This window comes from Cynocephalus volans, chromosome 9 (assembly GCF_027409185.1).
Source record: "Cynocephalus volans isolate mCynVol1 chromosome 9, mCynVol1.pri, whole genome shotgun sequence".
In the NCBI taxonomy this organism is placed as follows: Eukaryota; Metazoa; Chordata; class Mammalia; order Dermoptera; family Cynocephalidae; genus Cynocephalus; species Cynocephalus volans.
The window spans coordinates 89,469,839-89,496,131 of NC_084468.1; the positions used below are offsets into that span (position 1 = coordinate 89,469,839).

Genomic DNA, 26,293 nt, shown 5'->3' on the forward strand with positions numbered 1-26,293 from the left:
GACAAGGAGTAAGACTGCACATAAATGTAAGCGGTGCAAAATTGTGAAACTGGAGAAGTCACAGATGTGCTAGAAATGGAATACAGGACTTTAAGAAATAAAACGGACAACTCAAACTAGGGAAAAAAAAACTACAGGTTCAGAATTAGGAAAGGTGAGGAATGGTAATGCCCCTGTTACTACAGAAGTTAAATTAGTGGCACAGATAGCACTTGTCAAACAAAATAATCCAATAGCATTGACTTTTATTCATTCATGTTAAGTCACCTGAAATGATATCTGTTGCATTTAAATGCTCATTAATGTAAATGGCTGAACAAATCCATTTCAATGGATACTCAATATCCCACAGTTAAGTCACTTCAACACAGCCTCATGACAACTCCCACACCAAAACAGTACTTTATTGTGTAAATTTTGACCCATTATTACTCCCATGTTATGTTTTTTTCAGCTGTCAAGTGTACAAGGTGAAGAGAAATTTTAGTTAGACGGAGAGGGGGGCTGCACCTGGAAAATAAATTTTTTAAACTCCATTAAACTCCGTATACACATTTCAAAACTGCTGGGTCCCAAGTCCATCTATAAACTCCAGGGCTGCAAGTATCATGTGCAGCATATTAAAGCTACACTATACAAATAGCTTATTAATTCTGCATAAGTCAGGTCAAGCAATGTGTCAACCTGTAACAGACTGTGCACTTCAACTGAACATGGCAAAATATTCACTCTGAACTTTTCACATCATTATTTGATGTCAAACAATGAAGCAAATCCCAACAGTATATACAAAAACAGCTTTGCATTTACAAAAGATTGTTTCCCATACTGATTAATCCAGGCAGCTAACTCATTGGTTTATGCAACTTTATTGAAGAAAAATAAATCAATTACTAGCAGAGCTATTAGTTGATCACTCATCCATTGACAACTTGCATCATTTATTCAGTGCTATATTAAACAGTGTATTGGAAGATAGATTAACTAATAGCTCCAAGCCTCCTAAGAATTTAAATGAAAATTACAAAATGTTTGAGACCCTATTTTGGAATACAAAGGGTGTTTGACTTCCAATTTCCATTCTCTGTAGAACAAGAACAGGTCATTCCTTTATTGACATGCATAAAATACATCACATTTTCTGTTCTGCTGATGCTATAAATTCAATACCAATTCTCCAGCCACATCAGTTATGAGCATAAAGTATATCAGGTAACCTCAAATCTCTAACAGTGGAAGGATTAAACAAGAATGGATGCTGCTAGAATAATGCTGCTTCCTTTGATGTGATAAGTGAGCATCCATCTCCCTCCCCCCCTCAGATGATTTCTTCAGCATGTTAGAGCAGTGAGGAATGGTTTTAGTCTCATAACCAAGTTAGAGTGAAGACATTGGCCACATAATACACATGCTCCATTTTTTAAAAAATTCTGAATCTTGGGCAACTGTTCTCTTGTAACTACTTTACAGTTTCTAAAAGCAGTTATTGTCCAAAGCTGGAAGAACTTAAGTCTTCTCAGATGAGCATGTGAATGAATGGAGGGAGGTAAACAAAAAATAAAATTAAAAAAGATGAGGTCTGATAGGGGAGCAGCCGGATAAGAAAATCAAAAAGGAACAGTAATTTAAAGTTTATTCCAGCTATAATGCAGGTTATTCTGACTTTAAGGTAGCATCACATGGCATACTTCTGAGTCCATTCCCGAGATATTCTGTTGTATCTGTAAATAAAGATAATGTTATTTAAAAAGCAAAATTAAAGTAAAAGAATTCTTAATACTTTAAACGGAAGGAAAAGATTTCTATTTTACCTCCATACTCATCACGAAGTAATCTCTAACGGCTTTGATTAGAATAAAAGCCAAGGGAGAAACAGCAATGGTGCTCAAAGGAATGTGGGAAATGAGAGCCTTATTCTTTGAAAACAGTATTATTTACATAAACAAGTGGCACTGTGACTGGGAGGCTAACAAAAATCAAAGGCCTTCTCTCTCAACCACCAAGCTAATGTTCTATTAGAAACTCTAAAATCAGTGTTCGTTCTGACAAATTTTTACAATAAAAGTTTTTACAATTCCTTATGGACATTTGTTAGACAATGATATACACATCCTGTACATCTACAGAAATTTCCATCAAAACCATAACCAAACATTTACTGAAAGGTTTATCTGCATCTTAGGCTTTGAAAAGTTACTTGGCCTGGATATTACCAGAAGGGAAAATGCCTTTGAGACTTGGGCAGGGACAGAAGAATAAGACTTTGAGAAGGGTAATAGAGTAGTAATTTTCAAGAGGGGGTGGGCATAAGTGGTTGGTTGTGTTAATCAGAACCATGTGTTATTTTAAAAATTGTGATGACTGGGGCTAATAAGTACTGAGACCTGCTGAATGAGAATTTCCAGGAATACAACCAGGACATCTTTGTTTAAAAAGATCAACCAACAGGTAATTCACGCATGAGCGTGATCATTACTGAGGAATATCAATAATCACAAATACTATCAGCTTCTCCCTGGATTACACCTCATGCCATAGGCTACTTACACTTACCGCCAACAAAAATACAGCGATAACCTTAAGAAATGAATATATATCAAAGGGTACGGGAGAACTTTTAGATTTATATTCACAGTCTGAACTTTAAAAAATATAAACTAGCTTCATTTCAAACCAAGAATTAAATATGGTTCAACTACTTTTCTTAACTTTAAAATATAGAGGTTCTTTCTACAATTCATGATTATCTCATTTAAGGATACCCTCTCAAAAAGCCAGCACATCAAAACAAAGGCTTTATTTAGCATACAGGGAGCCACAAAGTATAGCTGACACTATATGCATGCTCGTCAATAATGAACATTTAGTTTAGACACTTAGGCTTAAAAGTGTTTTTCTCTTACATTACTACCTCCTGGCAAAATTTGAACTAAATCACCACATTCCATACAGTATTGGTACAAAGTCTTAAGCTGAAATTTAAACACCATGGTAGTCTGAAAAAGATACCACTTAAATTTCTATTTCTTACTAGTGCTATATAACTGCTTTGCCATGCAAGAATACTTTCAAGCAATAATGACTACTGGGTATACTTTCACGCTAAACAGAGCAAGCAGTTAAATGTACAGTTTTCAGAAAACTGTCACATCAGTTACCTTTTGTTAGTTAATACAGTGCCTTTAAGCATGCAGCACAAGTGCTGGCAGTACCATGAATAAGCGCACCATAGTGTGCAGATCCTCTTACCCTACAACATAGCGTATTTCTCTGTCCACTCTCTTGCTAACCTATTGTACCTAATTGAACAAGTATACTTAGCATTAATTATGACATACAAAAGTTTTAATGGTTAAGTTGAACATAAAGACAATTCAAATATTTGAGAAATGTACACTGAATTTTTATAACAGTATTAATATTTTTCAGAAAAATATATTTGGGGTAAAAAAAATTTGCTTTCCTAAAACTTGAGAATAAAGTGACAAATTTTTCTAACATGTTAAACACAACTTTTTTTTTTAAAACAAAACTTTTTCAAGGGCTATTTACTGTCACATAAGCTAAAATCCAGTAATTTAAAAAAACAAAACAAAAAAATGATGACATTTCAATAACTAGCTTTCTGCACAAAACTTACCGGAAATAAGCATCGGGTTGTCTTGGTATTGCCACAACCACAGCAGAGCATAAGCTTAATTCATCAAGTAAAACCATTTTTTATAGTATTTCCTTAAACTATTACATACTTACTTATCTCTGTCTGTTTTATAAATCCGTGCAATCTCTGGCACTAGGGGGTCATCGGGGTTTGGATCACATAGCAATGAACAAATGGATAAAAGAACTGCAACAAAAACAAACGTCTGTTACCCAGCATCAGGAGTTTGGATAAATAAGTGTCAAGAGTATTTAAAGACATGTATTACAAAACTCAATCCTCAAAAGATTTTTATTAGTTGGGGAGACTTCCTTTAGGATTTAGGGGGAAAAAAAGATTTTTATTAGTTTGTACCTTAATCTCAATGAGACATATTTTAGAGCTTTTGTTTCACAGACAAGCTCCTGGTAAATAAGGAGTGTTAAAATTAGAGATTTGTTGGCATCCAATTCAGCACTAACTACCTATAAAACCACTGCCAAAGTCAGGAGTAAGAAAGTCAAGTAAGTTTATTTTTTTAAAAATGGGTATAAGTGGCATTAGAATTAAAGTTTCTTGGTAGTAAAAGGAAAGAAAAAACTTTAGCAAAAATATTTAGGCAACACCCATCCCACATTATTCTTAGCTGTTAGGCATGGCTTAAAAAATACGTTCTTTGCCCTGCCTTAAGGGAGTTTCCACAAAATGTTTTGTCTCCCTGAATTACCCTGACTGGTTTAACTTAGAAGATTCCAAGCATCATGGAATATAGATCTCATTCATTTTAAGTGCCAGTTATATGCCAGTCACCATACAAGATTTTAAGATAGTAATTTTAAGATATAAATGCTTAAAGTGGTTGTGACAATCAAAGGATGAAAAAAAAAAACCAGAAAGCAATAGCATAAAAAAAGACAACATTAACTGTCACATAAGCTAAATATGAGTACGAACCACATATATTATGGTAGTTGGAGCAATAGGCTATACCATTTAGCCTAGCTATGTAGTAGGGGGCTTGTGTAAGTACTCTATGATGTATGCATACAGTGAAATAGCCATTTCTCACCATATATCCCATTGTTAAGCAATGCATGACTACTTATCTATTGACAGCAGCAAAGAAAATTTCAAACACAAATACAGAAGGCAAATATAAAATTACAGAATAAAGGAGATCTGAATACACACAGTAACGTAACAGAAAAAGGTAGGGAGCTTTAGTTGTATCTCCTGGTTTAATAAGTTAGCAAAATACGGCTTCCAAAAAAGCAAGCTACTTTAAAAACAAAACAAAACACCCCCAACTCAACCTGCATTTACAGAAACAATATTCAGTATTATAGTACATACCCAGCAATATTTTTAAAAAATTTAGGATCTGGCATGCAGATATGAGAGCATAATTTGAAAAGAAATCAGAATGCATCCAAAGAGAGTGAAAAACAGGTCTAAAATTTTAAAACACTTTAAAGAATTATGGCAGCATTTGCCCAAATTGTTTTTCTTTCTCCCCCTGCCCCCCAAAAGTGACTGCAGTTAAATAAGTCTGAGAAATGCTATATAGTCCCTCTATGACATTCAAATGCATTGTGTGAGCATATGACAGCTTTTATTTGATGTCCTGCCTTTAAAAAGCTGTTTCACGTTGCATTTACCAATCTCAAAAAACACTTTTTGGTAAAATACTGTTAATTTTTCCAAGAAACAGTTTGGGAAATGCTGTACTTAAGTACTGAGCCAGAAGGCAATGCTTACAGTTAAAATGCACTACCCGCAATATCTGAAACACTGTCATAATTAGCAACATTAAAAACCCAATTCTATGTACCCAAGGAATGTTAAACCAATACCCAAAACTGAGAATTACTAAAATTCAGACTTTCTTCCCATTATGTAGTTTTGTGTATGACTTTATTTGTGGGGTGAAAGTGACACAAAAGTCAGAGTCATTCAAAAAGGAGAAAGTGATAGAGAAAAACTCCATCTCCATCTGGGGAATTCATGCAGATAACAAATAACTCATCACATAATGGATTCCTATTAAAAGCAGCAGACCCGAATCAGTCTAGAGACTTTTCTAAGATTCTATCATTTTAAATTGTTATCAGGCAGAAATAACCTACCATGGCTACATAACACTTGACTAAAGATTCATCTAAAAATAAACACAGGAAAGCAAAATCAAAATTTTCTTAAGAGTGGAAATGTCAAGATGTAAAAGCTCTAGTAAATTTAGGTACATTACAACACTATTCTTCTTAAAAAGGCAACAAGTAATTGAGTATGAGATGTATACGTGGTTTGGGATTGAAAAATACAAAAATCTTATCTAAATAAAATTTGCTATTACATAATGAAGATAACTCATTAGGCAAATAATGTCCCCTCAACATGCAACTTGAATTTTAGCTTCACACAGAATCTTATTAATACTGCCAAAAGAGCAAAAATAACATTCCTTCTCCACTCATACCAAAAAGTTAGAATAGTACAAATAAAGATTCAGGTAAGTAGATCCAAGAATGAAACTCCTAAGTATTAGACAATCAGGGCAGCTCAATACTGTTTCACAAAAAGTATTTTACCTTTAGAAATAGTTAAAGCAGGAGACCACTGTGATCTTAGAATATCGAGACAAATGCTGCCATTACTGTTAATATTTGGATGATAGATTCTTGTTGTAAATGCAACCTAAAATAAATAAAACCTTTAGATGTTTTACACAAATAAAAACAAGCATCCTAAACTTAAGTAGACTTATAGCAAAGCTTAAAATATTAAGTCACACACACACAAAAATCAAATCACTGAAACCTAATTTATACACATAGAAGTACCAAAAACTATGGAAATTAGTTTTTACATTTTGATCATGATCCCCGAGAGCTCCTTTTTAATTAAAATGAAATTTTAGGGGCAAAAATTTCATTACTGATATGGTGGAAAGTTCTGAAGGTTAACTTTGGTACTACCCTATCATGAGCACCAAAGAGCAATCTGAAGGGTATTTAACACATTAATAATCAACAAGGAACTTTTGGACATAAACGAAATTTGTAGACCAGCTCATTTAAAGTTTGAGTTACACAGTATGTATGAGTCTGCACTTCCAATGCACATAAAACAAACTTGAATATCAAAAGTGTTCCAACTAAAGGAACCCATCACACTGCACCTATAATAAAGACGGTTATAATGAAGTGTCAATGTCCCATGTATATTATCCTCTAGGTATTCATAGGTTCAATTTATGTTAATGGCTCTGAAAGTCAAGGCTTTTAATAACTATAAACCAGACACCTCAGTGCACTAAGCTACTTTAAATTTTGATAAATTTACAGTTTTGTATGCAAACCAAAAATGATTATAGTCTATCTAAACTGCAGAGTCTAAGTTGTACAAGCAATATGTGCAAATGTATACTAAAGTTGAACATTTGATGCCTACTATTACAAGACAAACAGGGTCAACAATCCAAATTTGTGTAAGAATAAAGGGAAAACAAAAAGCTCCCACATGGTATATTTGAGCCTTGCAACATTAAAGACAAAGCAAATCATGTCTCCATTTATAAAGTTCTAATCCAGGTCTAGCTCTTTTAACAGGGTAAGGGTCAGCATCTATACATCAGTAACTCAATTCAGTCTCACTGTTCTTACTCATCATATATACAAATTTAGCCTCAATTATGCAGAACCCTAATTTCTGAGAATACTCTATTCCTCTGAAATAAAGCGTAAATCTATACTAACAGATTTTGGGAGAAAATACTTGCCTTAGGTGGTTTGAAGGGGTAGTCTGTAGGAAAATGAATTGTCAAAAAGAATACACCGCCTTGATATGGGCTGTCATTCTGTGAAAAGAAAAATATGCTTAACTCTGATATTTAAAATATTATTGCTAAATAATCTACATAACATTTCTACTTTAAGCATTTCTAACGAACCAAAATTACCTACTATATACACGACAACAAAGAATCGAAATTATTTCAAGAAAATTTGGTTCATATTAATGGAAAAAACACAATAAAAATGTACTATACGTTAATGAATCCTAATTTACTTAGATCTAATTTCATACAAGTCAAAGAGTTTTTGAAAAGTTACCTAGAGAGCTTTAAAAAAAAACAAAAAGTGTTGAACTTTTAGAAGTAGAGAGTAAAACTGTGGTTACCAGAGGCTGGGAAGGGGAATAGTGAGAGGTTGGTTAATAAACACAAAATTATAGCTAGATAGGAAAAATAAGTTCTAGTGGTGTACAGTAGTGCTAGGCACCTATAATAATTTATTGTATGTTCTGAAATGGCTAGAAAAGAGGAGCTCAAATGTTCTCATCACAAGGAAATGATAAATTTTTGCAATGATGAATTTGCTAACTACCCTGATTTCATCATTATACATTGTATTGCATGTATTAAAATATAATTTTGTACCCCATAAACACATATAACCAATACATTTCAATTAGAAAAATTTCTGGAAAAAAAAATTACCCACTAACAAGTGTTCTAAATCCCTATTCTCACAAATGAAAAAGTATACCTAGCAATAAAGCCTACATATAATATTACGTATCAGACTATAATTTGGGCTGGCTGGTTAGCTCAGTTGGTTAGAATGTGGTGCTGATAACATCAAGGTTCCAGGGTTTGATCCCTGTATCAGCCAGCCACGCCAAAACAAAACAAGACAAAAAAACCCAAAAGACTACAATTTGACAATAACATTTTACACATGTAGAATATTACTTCTAACAGCAGCCAGTTATGTGAAATAACTTTGCATCTCAACACAACAGGCGACTTTGCCCACAGGCAAACCAAAATACTAGCTATGCTAGGTAACACACAACTACCTTCAAAAGCAGAACAGACTGAACAAAATAGGTATTTGAATTCCCAACATACTTCTCAAAATTCTCATTTAAAACCACGAAATGTTTTCTTCAAAAGCATACTGAATTCTCCATAGCAAGTCAGTACAAACAAAGATTACTAGAATTGGAAAACAATATAGAATGTTTTTCCATTTCAACAGAAAAAATAAGCTTAAGCTACAATGGAACTTTCTCCTTTACTGGTTTGCTCATTATAATTTGAGTATAGATCCTATATATCGAACAGCCTAAAACCTCTACAAAAAACTCTTGGAATTGATAAATGATTTCAGCACAGTAGCAGGATACAAAATCAACACACAAAAATCAGTAGCATTTCTTTTCTCCAATAGTGAACATGCAGAACGAGAAATCAAGAAAGCCTGCCCATTTACAATAGCCACCAAAAAAATAAAATACTTAGGAATTGAGTTAACCAAGGAGGTGAAAAATCTCTATCATGAGAACTACAAACCACTGCTGAGAGAAATTAGAGAGGATACAAGAAGATGGAAAGATATCCCATGCTCTTGGATTGGAAGAATCAACATAGTGAAAATGTCCATACTACCCAAAGTGATATACAAATTCAATGCAATCCCCATCAAAATTCCAAAGACATTTTTCTCAGAAATGGAAAAAACTATCCAGACATTTATATGGAACAATAAAAGACCACGCATAGCCAAAGCAATGCTGAGCAAAAAAAATAAAGCTGGAGGCATAACACTACCTGACTTTAAGCTATACTACAAAGCTATAATAACCAAAACAGTATGGTACTGGCATAAAAACAGACACACTGACCAATGGAATAGAATAGAGAATCCAGAAATCAACCCACACACTTACTGCCATCTGATCTTTGACAAAGGCACCAAGCCTATTCACTGGGGAAGGGACTGCCTCTTCAGCAAATGGTGCTGGGATAACTGCATATCCATATGCAGGAGAATGAAACTAGATCCATACCTCTCACCATATACTAAAATCAACTCAAAATGGATTAAGGATTCAAATACACACCCTGAAACAATAAAACTTCTTAAAGAAAACATAGGAGAAACACTTTAGGAAATAGGACTGGACACAGACTTCATGAATATGACCCCAAAAGCACGGGCAACCAAAGGAAAAATAAACAAATGGGATTATATCAAACTAAAAAGCTTCTGCACAGCAAAAGAAACAATTAAAAGAGTTAAGAGACAACCAACAGAGTGGGAGAAAATATTTGCAAAATATACATCTGACAAAGGATTAATATCCAGAATATATAAGGAACTCAAACAACTTTACAAGAAGAAAACAAGCAACCCAATTAAAAAATGGGCAAAAGAGCTAAGTAGGCATTTCTCTAAGGAAGATATCCAAATGGCCATCAGACATATGAAAAAATGCTCAACATCACTCAGCATCCGGGAAATGCAAATCAAAACCACACTGAGATACCATCTAACCCCAGTTAGGATGGCTAAAATCCAAAAGACTCTGAACGATAAATGCTGGCGAGGTTGCGGAGAAAAAGGAACTCTCATACATTGTTGGTGGGACTGCAAAATGGTGCAGCCTCTATGGAAAATGGTATGGAGGTTCCTCAAACAATTGCAGATAGATCTACCATACGACCCAGCTATCCCACTGTTGGGAATATACCCAGAGGAATGGAAATCATCAAGTCGAAGGTATACCTGTTCCCCAATGTTCATCACAGCACTCTTTACAATAGCCAAGAGTTGGAACCAGCCCAAATGTCCATCATCAGATGAGTGGATACGGAAAATGTGGTACATCTACACAATGGAATACTACTCAGCTATAAAAACGAATGAGATACTGCCATTTGCAACAACATGGATAGACCGCGAGAGAATTATATTAAGTGAAACCAGTCAGGCACAGAAAGAGAAATACCACATGTTCTCACTTATTGGTGGGAGCTAAAAATTAATATATAAATTCACACACACACACACACACAAAAAACCGGGGGGAAGGGGGGAGAAGATATAACAACCACAATTACTTGAAGTTGATACGACAAGCAAACAAAGGACATTGTTGGCGGGGAGGGAGAAGGGAGGGAGGTTTTGGTGATGGGGAGCAATAATCAGCCACAATGTATATCGACAAAATAAAATTTAAAAAGAAAAAAATAATAAAATAAAAAAATAATTTGAGTATAAAGAACTCTTAGTAAATAAGTATTACACAATGTTAGTATATAAACTAATGTTATTTATACCTAGTATATAAACTAACATTTGAGAAAAACCACTTGCTAAGAGCTTTTCATCTTAATTTAACCAGAATATAGATCACTGGTCCTATTTTATGGATGAATAAAATGGGACTTAAAAGTAACACAGTCTAACATATAAACAGTAAACTACAGAACGAAGATTCAAACACAAGCCTTCTGAAGACCACTTAAGACGACACTAATCAAAAAGCAATAAACAAAAGAAACTGACATAATCAAGGATTAAGCTAAAAATACGAAATTGCCGAATTGCTTCTGGATATGAAAAGACCCAATCTGAAAACATGTTTTAGTCCATTCTGGATGTCAGGCAAAAACAAACAAAAAAAACCACACCAACTTTCACAGGCTTGACATTTTAATACAGCTCATTTCAACCCCATCTCTCTGTAAAATAACTAAACATTAGTCCAATTAATCTAACTCCCTACCATATACTAGGTATGTAAGGGACTCAAGAGGCCAACTTTTTTATCTCAGGACTTACACTCTGTTGGTATAGACATGTAAAGTAAATGCAATGAAATGTTACAGATATTATAAAAAATAAAGCACACATGGGGTTCAAAGAAGAAAGGTCAATTTATTGATGAAGGATCACATTCAAAGAAACATATAAGTAATGGAAGAGTTACTATTTAAATTGAATTCTTCCAACTCTTAAATATCTTTTTTCATATTTTCTACAAAATTTTAGTTAAAAAAACCTGAGACTGCAAAGAAGCATCTGAGAACTATAGAAAAAACAAATCAAAACAGGGCACCAGAATGTGATTTGAGTTCATGAGATTTACATGTGATCCGAAGTTCATTAGATTAACGTATCTTTGTTAAATAACACCGCTACACAAACTGGGAATAGATGCTTCAAATAGCATATACTTTTATATTAACCAGATACTATAGAAGATATGTTTTCATTGTGTACAATTAGCAATTTAAGAATAATCCCAAATGTTAAGTTTTTATAACCAATTCCAGAAGTTCTGTTTAAGCTTCAATTCCAAGTTTCAACAGTAAAGTGCTATGTGTGACTGCTTCTGAATAAAGGCAATCCACTGATGAGATTTAAGGAAAGCCAAATTTCAATTCATTTGCTCAAAAAACAAAACAAAGCCAAAAAAAAAAAAAAAAGGGGTGTAATATTTCAACCTTATGATTTAACTCTGCAATTCTACCATATCAAAGAGGTAAAAACTATAAAATTTAGAGGCAATGGAACTAGCTCACATACAAAGTTTATGCTCTATGTTATTGTTTACTTATAAATTGGCAACGAACAGAAACTACACCAAAATACACAAATAAGAAATACTTTGATCAACAAATTGACTCGAATCTTAGAAATCCAAAATTTATGTTGGATCTCTTCTTGAGAAACATTCTACCCTGGTTTTGTTCCCATCAGTCCTAGCTGCTCCTTCTCAGTGCCTGCACTTCTGTGTGGCAACCATAAACATGTTGGCATTCCTACAGATCCATTTTCTGCTTCCAACTCCTGCCCCACGTATACTCTACAAACTCTCAAATTTCTCTCTCTAGTGTATTCATTCTTGGGAATACATTCAAATGCCTACTGAAAATTTCTACTTTGGATATCTGTCCAAAACTCAAACTCCTGGTCTCCTCAATCCCATTTTTTCCTGTTTATCAATAGCAAACCATAATAGAAAGCCATAAACTAGGATCTCATTGTTGGTTCTTCCTCTCTCATCTCCTCAGAGTTGTTAGCATATCTTAAAGATCTTTAAAATTTCTTGAATTAGCCTCTCCCTTCGTGCTCACTGCCACTTTCTTACTATCTTTTGCCATCATTATGGCAATGGTTTCACTCTGGTGTTCCCTTCCAATTTATCCCCCCATCCTAATGCTGAAGTGGTCTTAAGATACAAGTTACTCCCCTGCTTGAAATCTCCATAGCTCTTAAGATAAAATTCAAAATCTAAGTACACAGGGTACATTATGATCTGAGTTCCCACCAATGCAGTTATTTTCAACTTCTATTTCTTGTCCAGAAGGCGCTCTTTAGGTTCACACCTCTTTTTTCTATTTTTTTTCCCTACTTGGGATATTCGTTCTTATAATACAGCCCTCCCTTTAGCACAATCTCCTGGAGGCCCTTCTATTATACCTCTTTATTTGTAACATTTACTTATATTTCCCTCTTCCTCTATATCACAAAGCTCCTTAAACAGTAACATAAACAGAGAAAAAAAATTTCTTGTATCGTTAGCCTTTGTAGGAAATGACATAATACACTTATTTTAGGTTGAAATAATAACCCTTATGAACCCATAAAATAACACCTACATAGGTAAAGAGGTTAATTTCCTCTCACTGCCATCACTTCTCATTAGGAACTACCCTTAGTATATTACCCAAAACACAAATTTTTAGAAAGCTACTTAATTAGCAAAATGCTCTGTCAATTATTTCAAAGTGCTTCCAAAGTATCTTATCTCCATAAATAAGCTAGCATATATGGCTATTAAAACCAAGCATTTCTGCTGCATAACTTCAATGATAATAGCATCTCTCAACTACAACTCATTGAGTTACTCTTTACTGAAACTCAAACTAGACGCTACACAATCCTTAGAAAGTCAGGAATCTTTAGCTCTGTGACACTGTCATCACTTAACTAAGTACTCCAAAGCAAAAATAATTTTGCTACCATCTGCTTCTCCTAGCAAATCTGCAATTTATGAGTTGTTATGCTACCACTGGCCCTTTGTTTTGGGTCATGCCACACAGGATAACCATACTCACAAAATAAGGTTTTATTTTAACATACTATTGATATTTTGTCACAAAGATGCATTCAGAAGCCAAAAGAACATGAACTGTTTCACTGAAGCACTCTGTAGTAAACATATAGTTAACTCTTTAAAGTCGGCATCTGAATTTAAGTGCTTACTCAGAAGACAGTAAATCTATACTTTGGGTACATTTTTTATAACCTTTGACCCCTTCCTGAAATTATCTAACCAATAATAGTTAAAATTAACCTTTTTAGCTGAAGATAAATACATCTCATGGCCTGTTAGCTCAGTTGGTTAGAGTGCGGTGCTTGTAACACCAAGGTTCAGGATTTGATCTCTGTACTGGTCAGCAGCCAAACAATAAATACATTTCAGGGAATAATGCTACCAAGGCCAAACTCTGAAATTACGGTATAAATTTATTTTTTGCTTTTGTTTATTGGGGAATATTTAAATAGTACTGAAAATCAAATATTTGTTTTTAAAAGCAGAAAAACTCCTACTCATTAATATACATTAAAAGGTTGCTGAGGGGCTGGCCAGTTAGCTCAGTTGGTTAGAGCATGGCCTTGTAACAACCAAGGTCAAAGGTTTGGATCCAAGTGCCAGCCTGCCACCCAAAAATACCCAAAAACAAAACAAAAGGTTGTTGAAAAAAAATTAGCAAGAACAGCCATTATCTGAAATATCTATGAAATAAATGAAAAAATAAATGTTTTCTGAGAAAAGCAAATTAAGTAAACTACTAAAAAATTTGTCAAGATAAGCAACTTTCATTCTTCTATTTCTGGAAAGTTACTAGCATATACTCCTCATTCACACTTCACTTTGATTTACTATAGGTATATTCCTTACCTTTTGGAAAGGAATAACATTGTTCAAAATAGTGAATTCTCAAAAATTGAGCAGGGAGTGGGGGAAGGAGATCACACTGGTTTTAGAGTTGGTTTATTCTGTACATCATCCAATTAGAAGTCTTGATTACTAACCCCTGTGTACTTTCTTAGTACTGACAATTTTATAAGACTATCCTAAAGTACTCTCTGAATCAAAGATGGGCTTTATTTCACTGACTGCTTTGAAAACTGTTAACTGACAAGGGAAAAATTCTAGAGGTCGTAAAAAAGCAACTGCTTACAAAATCCAGGTAGATAAGCAGCTGGCTGGTTAGCTTAGTTGGTTAGAGCTTGGTGTTGATAATACCAAGGTCAAGGATTTGGATCCCTGAACTATTGCCAAGAAAGAAAGAAAGAAAAGTATCAATCTAGGTAGACTATTATGAAGTGGACCTGGCAGGACCTGTAGGAGACACAGCCCATCTAAAAATGAAAGGCAGCTGTTACTCCATACCAACTCATTATACTTGTGGAATAAGGGCCCAGTAAGAGGAATTTACCCCTTGGACTGCCAACTTTTAAAACATTGTGGGTGCCAAACTGGGAAAATCATCACTTAACTATGAGTATTAAAAATATAGTTTTGTTACCGAATTAAACAATAGAAAGCACTTTCAAGGCAAAATAAAACTTAAAACAGTAAAAATAGTCCTTGACATAAAATGCACAATCCTGGCTTTGTAGTTTTTTTAATTAGATAATCCAGTATATTACAAAGTATTAAACTTATCTGCCCCCTGACATTTGTCTTAATTTGATTCAGTCTCCGCACCTTTCCTATAAACTTCTACTCCACACTTCATTCACTTATCACTTCTTTTCCATCTGATCTCACTGTAACACTGTTTTAATTACCTATCTTTCCCAGATTTTAAGTTCCCTAAAAATTGACAGCAATCATGTCTATTATGTTCATTTCTATCCTTAATTTCCAGGCATACAGTAGCTGCTCAAATTTGCTGATAGAAAAACGATTAAAGTTATTAAAATCAGAACTGCTGAAGAAATACTTATTGACCCACCCCATCAACTAACTCCTCCGAGAGCATTTTTCCTTTAGAATTATAAACATCTACTTAATGACCACTGTCTCACCTACTGCATTATTGCTATTTATGTTAAGATAAAGCCACCAAAAAGGGAGGAAAGCAGCAAGTTTTCAGTAAGACAATACATTTAGAATAGAAATCCTAAAATGCCTTTCAGTTAAAAACAAAAAATCAAACAAAAAAAACCATGTTAAATATTTGTGCAAGATACAGTCTTACCCCAGGATGTTTTAGTGCGCTCTAATTCTCTGAAATTCTTAGGATGGAATCCATAATTCTGAATATTCAATTATCCAGCATATAGTTTCTTATCTACCCAGGATAAAAAGGAATTTTGCTATATTCAAAATATGACTTTCTGCCTAAAAATATTCAAACTTTGTATAAAACTAAAGTTCTATAAAGAACAGAATATTAAAATAATTCAATTAAACTAGATTGTTGGCAGCTAGAGGAATAGGGTAAGATCTTTGAGTAACACAACTTCATGGCAGCATCAGAGCCAGTTTGTTTCTTATAAATAACAGGAAGCTCCGTGACAATGCTTTACATTATTATAAAGGAACACTGGATTGAGGAAAGAGATATTTGGTAGGTCATAGAGATGCTATACTCTAGAACCTGAACACAAAGACACATGAGGTACATGTAACAAACGACTAATTCATTACACTGTTTCTTTCAAAAGCAGTCTAACTATGATATATCCAAAACAGAATAACTACATAATAAAATAAACCTACAGACTAAGTTAATTAACACTTATAACCATATCAATGCTGGATTTTCAATTAAAAGCAAAATTTTAAAAATTATTTAATACTTACAGGTCCCATAATTGTGGCTTGCCAATGAAACACTAGAAAAAAGAAAAAACAAAAACAAAAAACCTCTGATTATCATCTAAAAATGTGCAAGTTTTGAAATTAGTCATGAATAAATCAACTTGAAAGTTACTTACTATCATCCCCAACTGGACCTGCAGAACATTGTGCTGGAGGGTCACGGGCCAAATCGCTAAGTTCCTACACCCAAGACAGAAAATGATGGATCATGTAACTTAAGAAAACATGAGCAACTGGAGAATCAACTGCTTCCAGTTACGTTTATCTCATTCTTTAAAAGGCATGCAATCACAACTCACATAAACTTTCCATTAAGACAGAAAACTTAAGTAACCCTAGTCCAGTTCCTGGAATACAATATGCACAGTTGTTTAATGGACACATGCTAAGACAATCATCTTTCTTCACTAGGGACAAAGTTTCAGATCTCCATATCAGCCAGCCACCAAAAAAATAAATGTGTTACAACACCAAAGTCAAAGGCTCGGATCCCCATACCGACCAGCCACCAAAAAACACAGACACACAGACACAAAATCAAATATATCTGAGTCCAGGAATCACTTTATCTCTTTTCTTATCTAAACATAGAAAATGAAAAAGTAATTTGGCTAAAAGCAACAATCTACCACAATGCATGTACATATGTGTAACTTAAACATATTAATCTTCTTTCATTTAGTCTGCTAGAACAATTTATTCCCTGTAACTATAGGAATTAAATGGAAATAAATTTCCAAATTGGTAACACTCATATTTTTTCTTAAACTCTGATCTTTTGCTTTATAGTGGAAAGTCAAGGACATAAAATGCAGAATATTTAGTTTAACCAGCGCCAACCCCCCCCACCACCCAAGGGTACAGGGAATACGAAGAGGAATTAAAAATCTCAATTTAAATTCCAGAATAACTGCCTTATGGGAGAATGTAGGATTCTGAACACAAGAAATAACAAGTTGTATCCAGAAAACATATAAAAACACCCTTTTACTCTAAGGTTCTAGAAAACCAGTTATTTTTCAGTTTCTTTACACCACTGCATAAATTGCCCTATTCTGCAGCTTACATATATGACTGAAAACATCTGTACATCCAGCCATGTATTTATTGAACCTCCATGTACTTGACACTAGGGAGAGAAAAATGAGAAGATTCCGAGCCCTCAAGTATTGAGATTTTACCATGTATTACGTGCTTTAAATGAATATATCAAAAATCATTTAACTTTTAACAAAAGTTAAAAGGACATATAGCTTAAGACTCACTTAAAGAAGCCTGAATTGAAATTCCAATGGATTTAATGGTTTTCGTAAAGTAACCACTGATCCTTATTTGGCCGGGAGAGTTCCTGTTTTCACCTATCATCCTGGCATGCCATCTGGTTTACCTTTGTCCCAGATTTTTTTGTAAGGTAGGTATTAATTACATTAAAACAAGTCAGAATGGGTTTAGTAGACCATTACTTTGGAATTATTCTGGAATTTGCAGGTTCTGCCTTGGCCTCAGCTGCAAAAATGCACATATAAAATGCATGTGCAGTGAGCAGAGTTCTCTAACACATGACAAAATCTCAAAGACTAGAAAACCTCTCTTTTTGGTAGTCCTTTTCAGACAAATGGTAACACCTCCTTCTTTTAAAGGACAGCATACAGGGCTCATGACAACAAAGCATGCCTAGATACTAAGGCCTTATCAGCCAACTCCTCCAACCTTGGGTGAATGAAAGTATGACACTGCTATTTCTGCTGGCTACTTGGTGTGTACCAATCAGGCATGTTATGGTAGTGACCTCTGGACTGAGAGTTGGCAGGTTTATAGGTAAACATGAAAAATTTACATGCACAAGAAATAGAGGTTGAGCAGCCCTGCCTTAAAGAGTCAATGCTCTTGCACAGTGTAGCAACTATTATTTGGTAAGATTGCATTCCTATATTAATTCCTTTTTAATTGTAAGTTATCTTGTGACTACATAAAAAAATAAGTAATGGCTGTTACTATGTTGTCTCCAATGGAACAAGAACTTTGAATACTTTAATGCCAGTTTTATATCAGTTTTAGATGTTTCGAACAGATGATTAGACTCTCTTCATTCACCACATGGAATCAAACCAAACTTTTCTAAGACCATTCTGTGAAGATGGAACACCTGACTTTACTGTGAATCTATTATAAAGCAAAATTAACAATGAAGATAAAATCATTTTGTTTGAATGGAACACAATGTTGAGGTAAAAATGGGCATAAAACTATGCTATCTACCCTAAGTGAATCATTGTGTAGTAGATGCATGTATTGATTGAAAGAACACACTGCACGCACATCATAAAAATGTACATGTTAAAAAAAAAGTATTGGCTTCAAAAAAAAACTCTTTTAAATAAAAAAATTTCTATGATATACAGTCTTGGATTGGTTGTGGTACATAATCAAAAGAAATTCAATGGTTGTCAAAAACTCACAATTTAAAAAAACATATACTGAGTAGGTGCTCTATGAAATGAGTGAAAAGCTGGTGCTGAATACTAAAAAAAACCCAGTCAGCATTCTTTTTGCTGTCATCAGGATTTCAGAACTTAAAAAGTTTCAGGGTTTGAAGAACTACTATGTAAATTAATATTAAGGATCCCACTCTGGCACTGATTTTGGGGGGGGTGGGGGGTATGTCTTGCAACAAATGCAAACTCTAAGTTTTGTTCAGAATCCGTTAGAAATTTTTTAGATAGGTACTCAACAAATGGAGTGGCAAAAAATTCAGCTTTTAGCAAACTGGAATCATTGAAAACACAGCTTGAAAACTGGAAGATGTTAAAATTCTCCCCTACAAAACTCAAGAACTGAACAAATTAAACGATGTAAACCCCAACAGTATACAAGTTTTAACTGTGCTTTAAATATTTCAATTTGTGGGAAAGCTGTTTTGATGGATGGAGTTCCTATTTTAATTGGGTAAGTTTGTATTTTTGTACCAGCATGTAATAAAACTGAAATGGTTTACACTCTGTTGAAACATTCAAATTTGGTAAAACGTTGAAAAGAATAAAGACTAATTACATGAAAGGTTTTTGTCTCGTACGAAGTATTTGCTGAAGAAAAGTGATCTGAATGCAAATGAGAAAATATCTGGGCTAAATTAGTTGTGTATTTCAATATAAAAAAGAGAACTGAAACTATCCTCCATTTAACAGGATTTGCTCTGAGCTTATAAGGTATCTAGCTCCTACAGGGTATTTTCTCATTTTAAAAAAATTATAGTTGTACAAACTAGTCAATGAAGGGCATTAACTTAAACCTTATTAGCCTCGAAAAGTGCTACTTTCAGTAAGATAAAAATAAGAGTATCAGTGACTTCAGCAAAATAGCATTAAGAGACAGGGCTAAGAAACTATAAAGTACATAAATATGCATTGTGAATAGTTATAGTTATTTTGCCTTTTAAAATGTTAAGATGATCAATACAAAGTTTTACCTGCTTTAATAGTGTTTTTAAAAAATTAAGTTTTGAATACAGCAATTTAATAGGTCCACCAAAAACCAACCCCCCTCCCCCACCAAATTTGCTGATCAATAAATATATTTTAAGAAATTATAAAATTCAACAATGAATTTGTTGATTGACTCAATGTGGGGAAAAATAAAGGATGCTAAGATTTTTGGCCTGAGCAAACAAAGCAAGAAACTGGCATTAGGTAAAATGGACAACTTGTAGATGAAGTTTCTGGGCAGACAGAGAGATACATTAAAACCTCCAAGTGGAGAGTCAATTAGAAAAGCACATAGAAGTCTATGGTGGGGCAGACAGTCTAGGAACCAAACAAAACAAAACAAAAAACAATGCAGTAGACAAGCGCTAAGAATTGTCATCATACTATGAGATACCCTGCCAATTTACTTCTGAAACTCACCACAACTGCTTATCAAGTTACCAAACAGCCAGAGAATCCAAGATTCACAATTTCATGTTGGAAGATCAGATCAGACCTTTATGCTTGCCTATGTAAATATAACCTCATATGTTCAACACATTCAAGAATGGGAGAACATTCATTCCAAATACTTTTGATTCTGATTAAGTAGGAATTACAGAAATATGTATTCCAGAATTAAACAATTTGTTAAAAGAAACTATGTGTGCTTTTAGCTTTCAAAAAAATCTTACACACTAGATAAACAGAAATAACACTAAATAACTCTTAGCTAAATCAGTACTTAAAAAATACATTTTTAGGGGCAACATAAATTAATCAACTATCCACTATTCAGCAAATGACTTTTTAATAGGCCAGATCAAGTCTCGTACAGCAATTATTTGCCAATTCCATGATTGCCCAAACTTATTGTAATGGCAATCTACTTTAACACCATCTAAAGGCATACATATGCTTTTCTATAGGTAAGAATCAGGCACAGTCTCATGAACAGAGAATTTTCCCATGTCCCAAAACTGGTGACCAAAAAAAAGATAAACCAGAAGCTAAAGAACTTGTGCAATCTAAACCCCTATGCTTAAGGAGAATAAGAAAAAAGGTATTTTAAGGTTGAACACCACTTACCTCCGAATCACGCTATAGCCCCTTTTCCCAACATCAAGGATAAAAATTGCAATTTTCAAAAATGCTATTAAGATCCAAATAAAATCTTACATATGAAACACAAAATCTCAAAGACAGCATTATGAAATAAAGACCCAATATGTGTGGTGGTGTACTTCAAAAAGTCAACGGAAAGTTTCATACTATATTTCGATTCTATTTTGCCACAAACTTTTTGAAGTACCCCTGTAGTATCAGTTTGTGGTCTTACTCTTAATTGAACTCAGATCCACCATTTCTTAGGCTTATTCCTCGTCTCTAAAACAGGAATGTCTATTTTTATGTAAGTTTTGAGAAAATAAGTCTTAAAGCACTCTGGCACATAATGTACTAAATACTTAACAAGCAAACTATTTGTACACCACCAATCTTGAAGGCAAGACTTTGGGTTAAGGCTCTCAACTCATTTGTTAAGCTAAACAAAAGCAAAACTGCCTCATGAACAGGTCATGTATGTATTATGACCCTAGCTTATTTATATTTTTGTCCTATGTGACAAATCTTTATGCTTAGCTATCTAAAAATGTAAGCATCTGAGTTCAAATATTATTGAAATTAAAAAGTTAATGCATCTAAGTTTTTACATTTGTCTACCCAAAATTGCCTATTTTATAAACATACGTTTTGAATCTAATAAATAAAAATTGTTAAAATGTTTGAAGAAAAATATTTAGGAGTTTTTTAAAAAATAAAAACCAATTTAATGATGGTTCCAATAATAATGTTGAAATGATGATGTTTCATTTATTATAAGTAAAGTTAAAGGTCAGAAAACCATAAAGTTGACCTAGGATATATCAATATACTACTCAAAAGTTACACATCTGAATTGCAAAGAATGTAAGAAAGTTTTTCTTATAGAAGAAACAGTTTTCCTGCACCCAGTTAAATGCTAGCATTATCATTCCTTTAGAGTGAAGGTATCATTTCAGCTAGTTAACACGGAATTTCAGCTCTTTACTCCCACAATTTTAGGTTCTTGTTACTCTCATTATTCCTAAATACTTTATTTTCCAAAATCTCCATGACCATGACACCTCTGAAGTAATAGTCAAAGACCTAAAATTAGGCCAATAAATTTATACGCTAAAAATCTACTTTAATTCAAGTACAGAAAAATGACCTAAGTATTTTAAGAATCAAAACAAAAAGTATTTTTTAAAAGATAAAAATGCTATTCTAATTTCTCTCTTTTTTGCCCTTTAAGTAGTACCCAATGGTAATCAAATCATATACCAGCACTTATTTTTGAGATACATATGAAATAATTTAAGACATGATTATGCAGGGGAAAAAAATGAGGAGCAGAATAAGTCAAACATAGTAAGTCATCGCAGATGTTCTTTGTAGAAGATATTTTGTCTACTCAATAAGCCATCCTACTCATGGAATTGCTCTTCTCTTACTCCAAATGTGATACTAGTCCTGAGTGATGAGCCACCATTAACCAATCATTCTGACATGGCTAACCACAGAATTTTTGTTCCCTCACCCTCAGTGATTAGCTCCAAGGGTTGAAAAGTAACCTAAGCCCTGACCTGACTTTAGTCCGTTGTCTGTCCCTGTCAGAGATTTTCCAAGTCGAAGCTGGGTCGCTCTCCCTTCTATAATCAGGAGCTATAAAGATGTGACCCAGAGCTTTTGGCAGCCATGTGCCCTGGAATTACATCGTCAAGCCAGAGCCAAAGAAAGAGACCATACTGGACAGCAGAGATAACAAAGAGCTGACTTGGCAAACAGATGTGCAATTTCAATTTCTGAGGTTGTGGCTAACTCTGATTCCTACAGCTATTTCTTTACTAACTATCCAGTTCCTCTCTTATAAATCCTTTATTTGATCTGGGTCATACCAAGAATGAGAAAAAGAAAAAAATCAAGTGGGAAAGAACCATTCTAAGAAAAGTGCTACCTGGTACCCTTTACCAATTATGTAGATTTTATCCTGCTAAAACATAATAGTAATGTTTGAGTCTGCTAGGGGGAAAAAAACACTTAAGAAATCTAAATGAAGCAATCTCAAAAATCTAATTAGGGAGAGCAAGGAGAAGTCACATGCCTTCCCCGTCTAGTAATTAGCTCACTTTCAACCTACCACAGAAACTAGAAGTTAATTTAAATCCACTTTAAAAAATGAAAAGTGTAATTTTAAGCTATGAGCTAGAATTTCACCAAAACATTTATTCATACGAACCTTTCTGGTGACATTCATGTGGCTGTTTTGGCGCCAAACATGTTAGGTCTGAAAATACCAAGATAAATAAAATATGAATGTCTCCCCAAATAGACTGAGCTAACAGAAAGTAGGCATAAGACAAAAAATATTATACTTCAACAACCTACATGCTTAAAATAAAGGAATTCAAATGCTTTGTAAATCCTGAAAGGGTTACCACTAACTTTCCCTGGGTTTAGAACAGTGATGTTTGAGCTGGGTCTTGATAGAGGGATAAGGAGGCATATACCACAAAAAAAATAAGAGAAGCATTCTAAGCAGACAAACTCATTCAAAGTCAGGGGTGTAAAAGAACAAGGACTACAAAAATTTGATTTAAGAACAAGTACTGAAGTTTGGCATACCACAGATACAGGATACAGTAAGAGTGGCAGACATGGGTAGAAAAGTTGATTAGAGTTTGATCTTTTAAGAACCTTGATTATATGTTAAAATATCACAAAAGCAATGGGAAGCCACTGAGAGTGCTCTCTCATGTCCTCTTCACACTGCCTTTCCCCCTCCTCCACAAAAGTTTAAAAGATTATCTCTAATTTGTCACTTCTGTACTACTGTGTACGTACTATTGTTTTGCAGGATTTAATACCATTTAAATACCATTTAGGTACCATTCAGAATATTGGCTCTTAACACTACTTGTGTCAAAGATTTCTAAGAATCTGGTGAAGTACTATTACCTTTAATCCCCAAATATGCATATTCCCCACAAAATTTTACTTAATTTGTGTGGCATGCACAAGGAGTTGCTAAAGGCTCCACACTCACCCCATATTGTAGGAGTTCCTACTGTAGAAGGCAGATGAGTATATAACTATATCAGGAAGCTACAGCAGTAATTCAGGTGAAGAGAAGAAAGTGAACTAAATTGCCAGGGATGAAAAAAGATCTTCGACACAAAGCATTTTACCCGCACACCCACCTTATGGAAATACAGAAATATGGTTCGTCTCTATTTTACATTAGAGTCCCTTAAGAGACGACAACTGTACGACATACTGAGCTTCAGGATAGGTAGAACAAAGGGGCATGCTCAAGTAGACAGCTTGAAAAATAGGACGAGGCATAAGTTTCAAAAGGCTCCTTTCGGGTGGCTGGTTAGCTCACTTGGTTAAAGTGTGGTGCTGGTAACACCAAGGTCAAGGGTTTGGAGCCCCTGAACCAGCCAGTCACAAAAGAAAAAAAAGAGGCTCCTTTCGAAATATGAATAGGGTGTCCTTGTATCAGAGATATATTTAAGTTAAAGAATGTGACATATTTGGCAAACCAGAGAAAAAAAATTTAATCACATCAACCCAACTCGCTATTACTCAATGAATAAATGCTCCAGATAGAACAAGACATGAAAAACAGATGTTTGTCTTAGGATCAGTTCCTCCAGTGTTAGTCTGCATCTCACTATACTTAACACTTAGTGTGAATCTGATCTGAAGGTACTACAAAAAGTTCATGGAAAAATTAGTATTAACTTTCCATTCTATTTTCTACGAACTTTTTGAAATACCCTCGTATTATCTATTTTTCAAGTTACACGACCTTTAAAAGAAAGCCAACTGAGAAAACTATTTGTTCTACTGCAAGAGGAAACTACTAGATTTGCGATCAATTTCCAATAAAGCATCTACTCAAAGAACTTTCCAAAGTAATTTTGTCTATGATTTTTGGTTTATGAAATGACTTCAGAACCTGTAAGGTTCACAGGCTTCAAAGGACCAAAACAATTTACAAAATTATTTGAAGAACTCAAACTGTCAGCTCACTGCTTTCTAGTACAGGAGACAATGAATGGCAAGGACCAGAAAGAACAGCTTACAATCAGCACCTGTAAGATTTTCATATTCTGCTGACCACACTTCTCCCCAGCGTAACAGCATTACTCAGGTGGGCTCTTGGCCAAACTATTAAGACCACTCGAGTATGAACATAGGTGGTGGGAAGAGTAGCACACACTAGGAGCTACTAAAGGTTACACTTATCTTGAAGAGACACTAAAATGGATCAAGTCCATAAAATTAGGGTACAATGCTAAGAAACTGTATTGCCTATAAAAAGAACAAAAATTTAGCCATTTCTTCCCCATGGTATGCCCTTACTGGGAAATTTTCTTTCAGGATCATTTTCCTTTGAACTGCTTCTCCTGAAACTTTCTGCACACCTGGCTAGTGTGAGAATCCAGCCCTACTCTCCTTGGGGAAAAATGCTTCCTTCCCTTTAAAAGCCTAAAGATCTACAAGTAAAGTCAAGAGACCACTCTGCCTTCTAATTAATCTAGGTAAATGAGATGCTCAAAGCTCTCATGTGCTGTGGTTCACCTCATTGGGTTAAACAGAATTTGGGAATAGCAAGACTTTACACATTGGAGCTGTCTGCCTATTTCCTGAAAACCTGGTGGGCACCATGGTAGAAAATGGGGCTGGATTAAGGGGACCAATCAAATCTCTCTAAAAGGCAACCAACAGGTACCATTTAAGCCACTGAGTATTTTCTTTTGGAAATAGAGGATTAAACAGGAATGGGTTTAATCACTACAACCTTTATTCTGAAAACATTCCTTTCGTGGAATTTGTAAGAGCCTGCGAACCGTTTATGGGATACAGAATCTCTCTGACAGTTGACTGTTGGACTGTTTACAAATAATGAAACTACTGAGCCTCTAATAAGATTTAATGGTCCCAAGAAGAATTATTTCAGTGGGGCTGGCCAGTAAGCTCAGTTGGTTAGAGCACAGCCTTATAACAATAAGGTCATGGGTTTGGATCCCTGTACAAGGCAGACATACACACACACGCACACAAAAGAAAACATTTGAGCACTCTGTAAATTTTCTTTCAGTGAATGACAACTGATACTTTTATATCAGATCAACATAACCAAAAGGGCAGCATTTATGAAAAGTTTCTAATAACATCCCTACTACTAAAGTATAACTCCATAAATAATATATTCCAATTTATCTAAGTTCCATCATTCCCTCAAAGGGTTGTTAAAATTTATCTCAGTTGGTTACAGTGGTAAGGACAAGTTCATGGATTCTACCCTTCAGTATAATAATTATCACCACTGTGTTCCACAATCATTTGTAATCCCCATCTCTGCCATACACATCATAATGAGAATAGAAAGAGGTAGTATAGGTAC

General features: G+C 34.4%; 1 protein-coding gene across 4 annotated transcripts in view; it reads right to left on the reverse strand.

Annotated features, from left to right (window-relative positions):
* Positions 1-225: 225 nt before the first annotated feature.
* UBE2D3 (ubiquitin conjugating enzyme E2 D3) overlaps positions 226-26,293 on the reverse strand; it is a 33,884-nt gene continuing 7,816 nt past the window's right edge. For 3 of the 4 annotated variants that reach the window (XM_063107811.1, XM_063107809.1, XM_063107810.1), the window contains exons 3-9: positions 16,453-16,516; positions 16,319-16,350; positions 7,419-7,496; positions 6,229-6,334; positions 3,754-3,847; positions 3,250-3,299; positions 226-1,721 (exon numbers count right to left, since the gene is read on the reverse strand). In XM_063107811.1, coding sequence (XP_062963881.1) covers positions 3,251-3,299; positions 3,754-3,847; positions 6,229-6,334; positions 7,419-7,496; positions 16,319-16,350; positions 16,453-16,516 — 423 coding nt within the window. In that variant the 3' untranslated portion in view covers positions 226-1,721; position 3,250. The remainder of the gene's footprint in view (positions 1,722-3,249; positions 3,300-3,753; positions 3,848-6,228; positions 6,335-7,418; positions 7,497-16,318; positions 16,351-16,452; positions 16,517-26,293) is intronic. The other variant, XM_063107812.1, reaches the window with a different exon arrangement.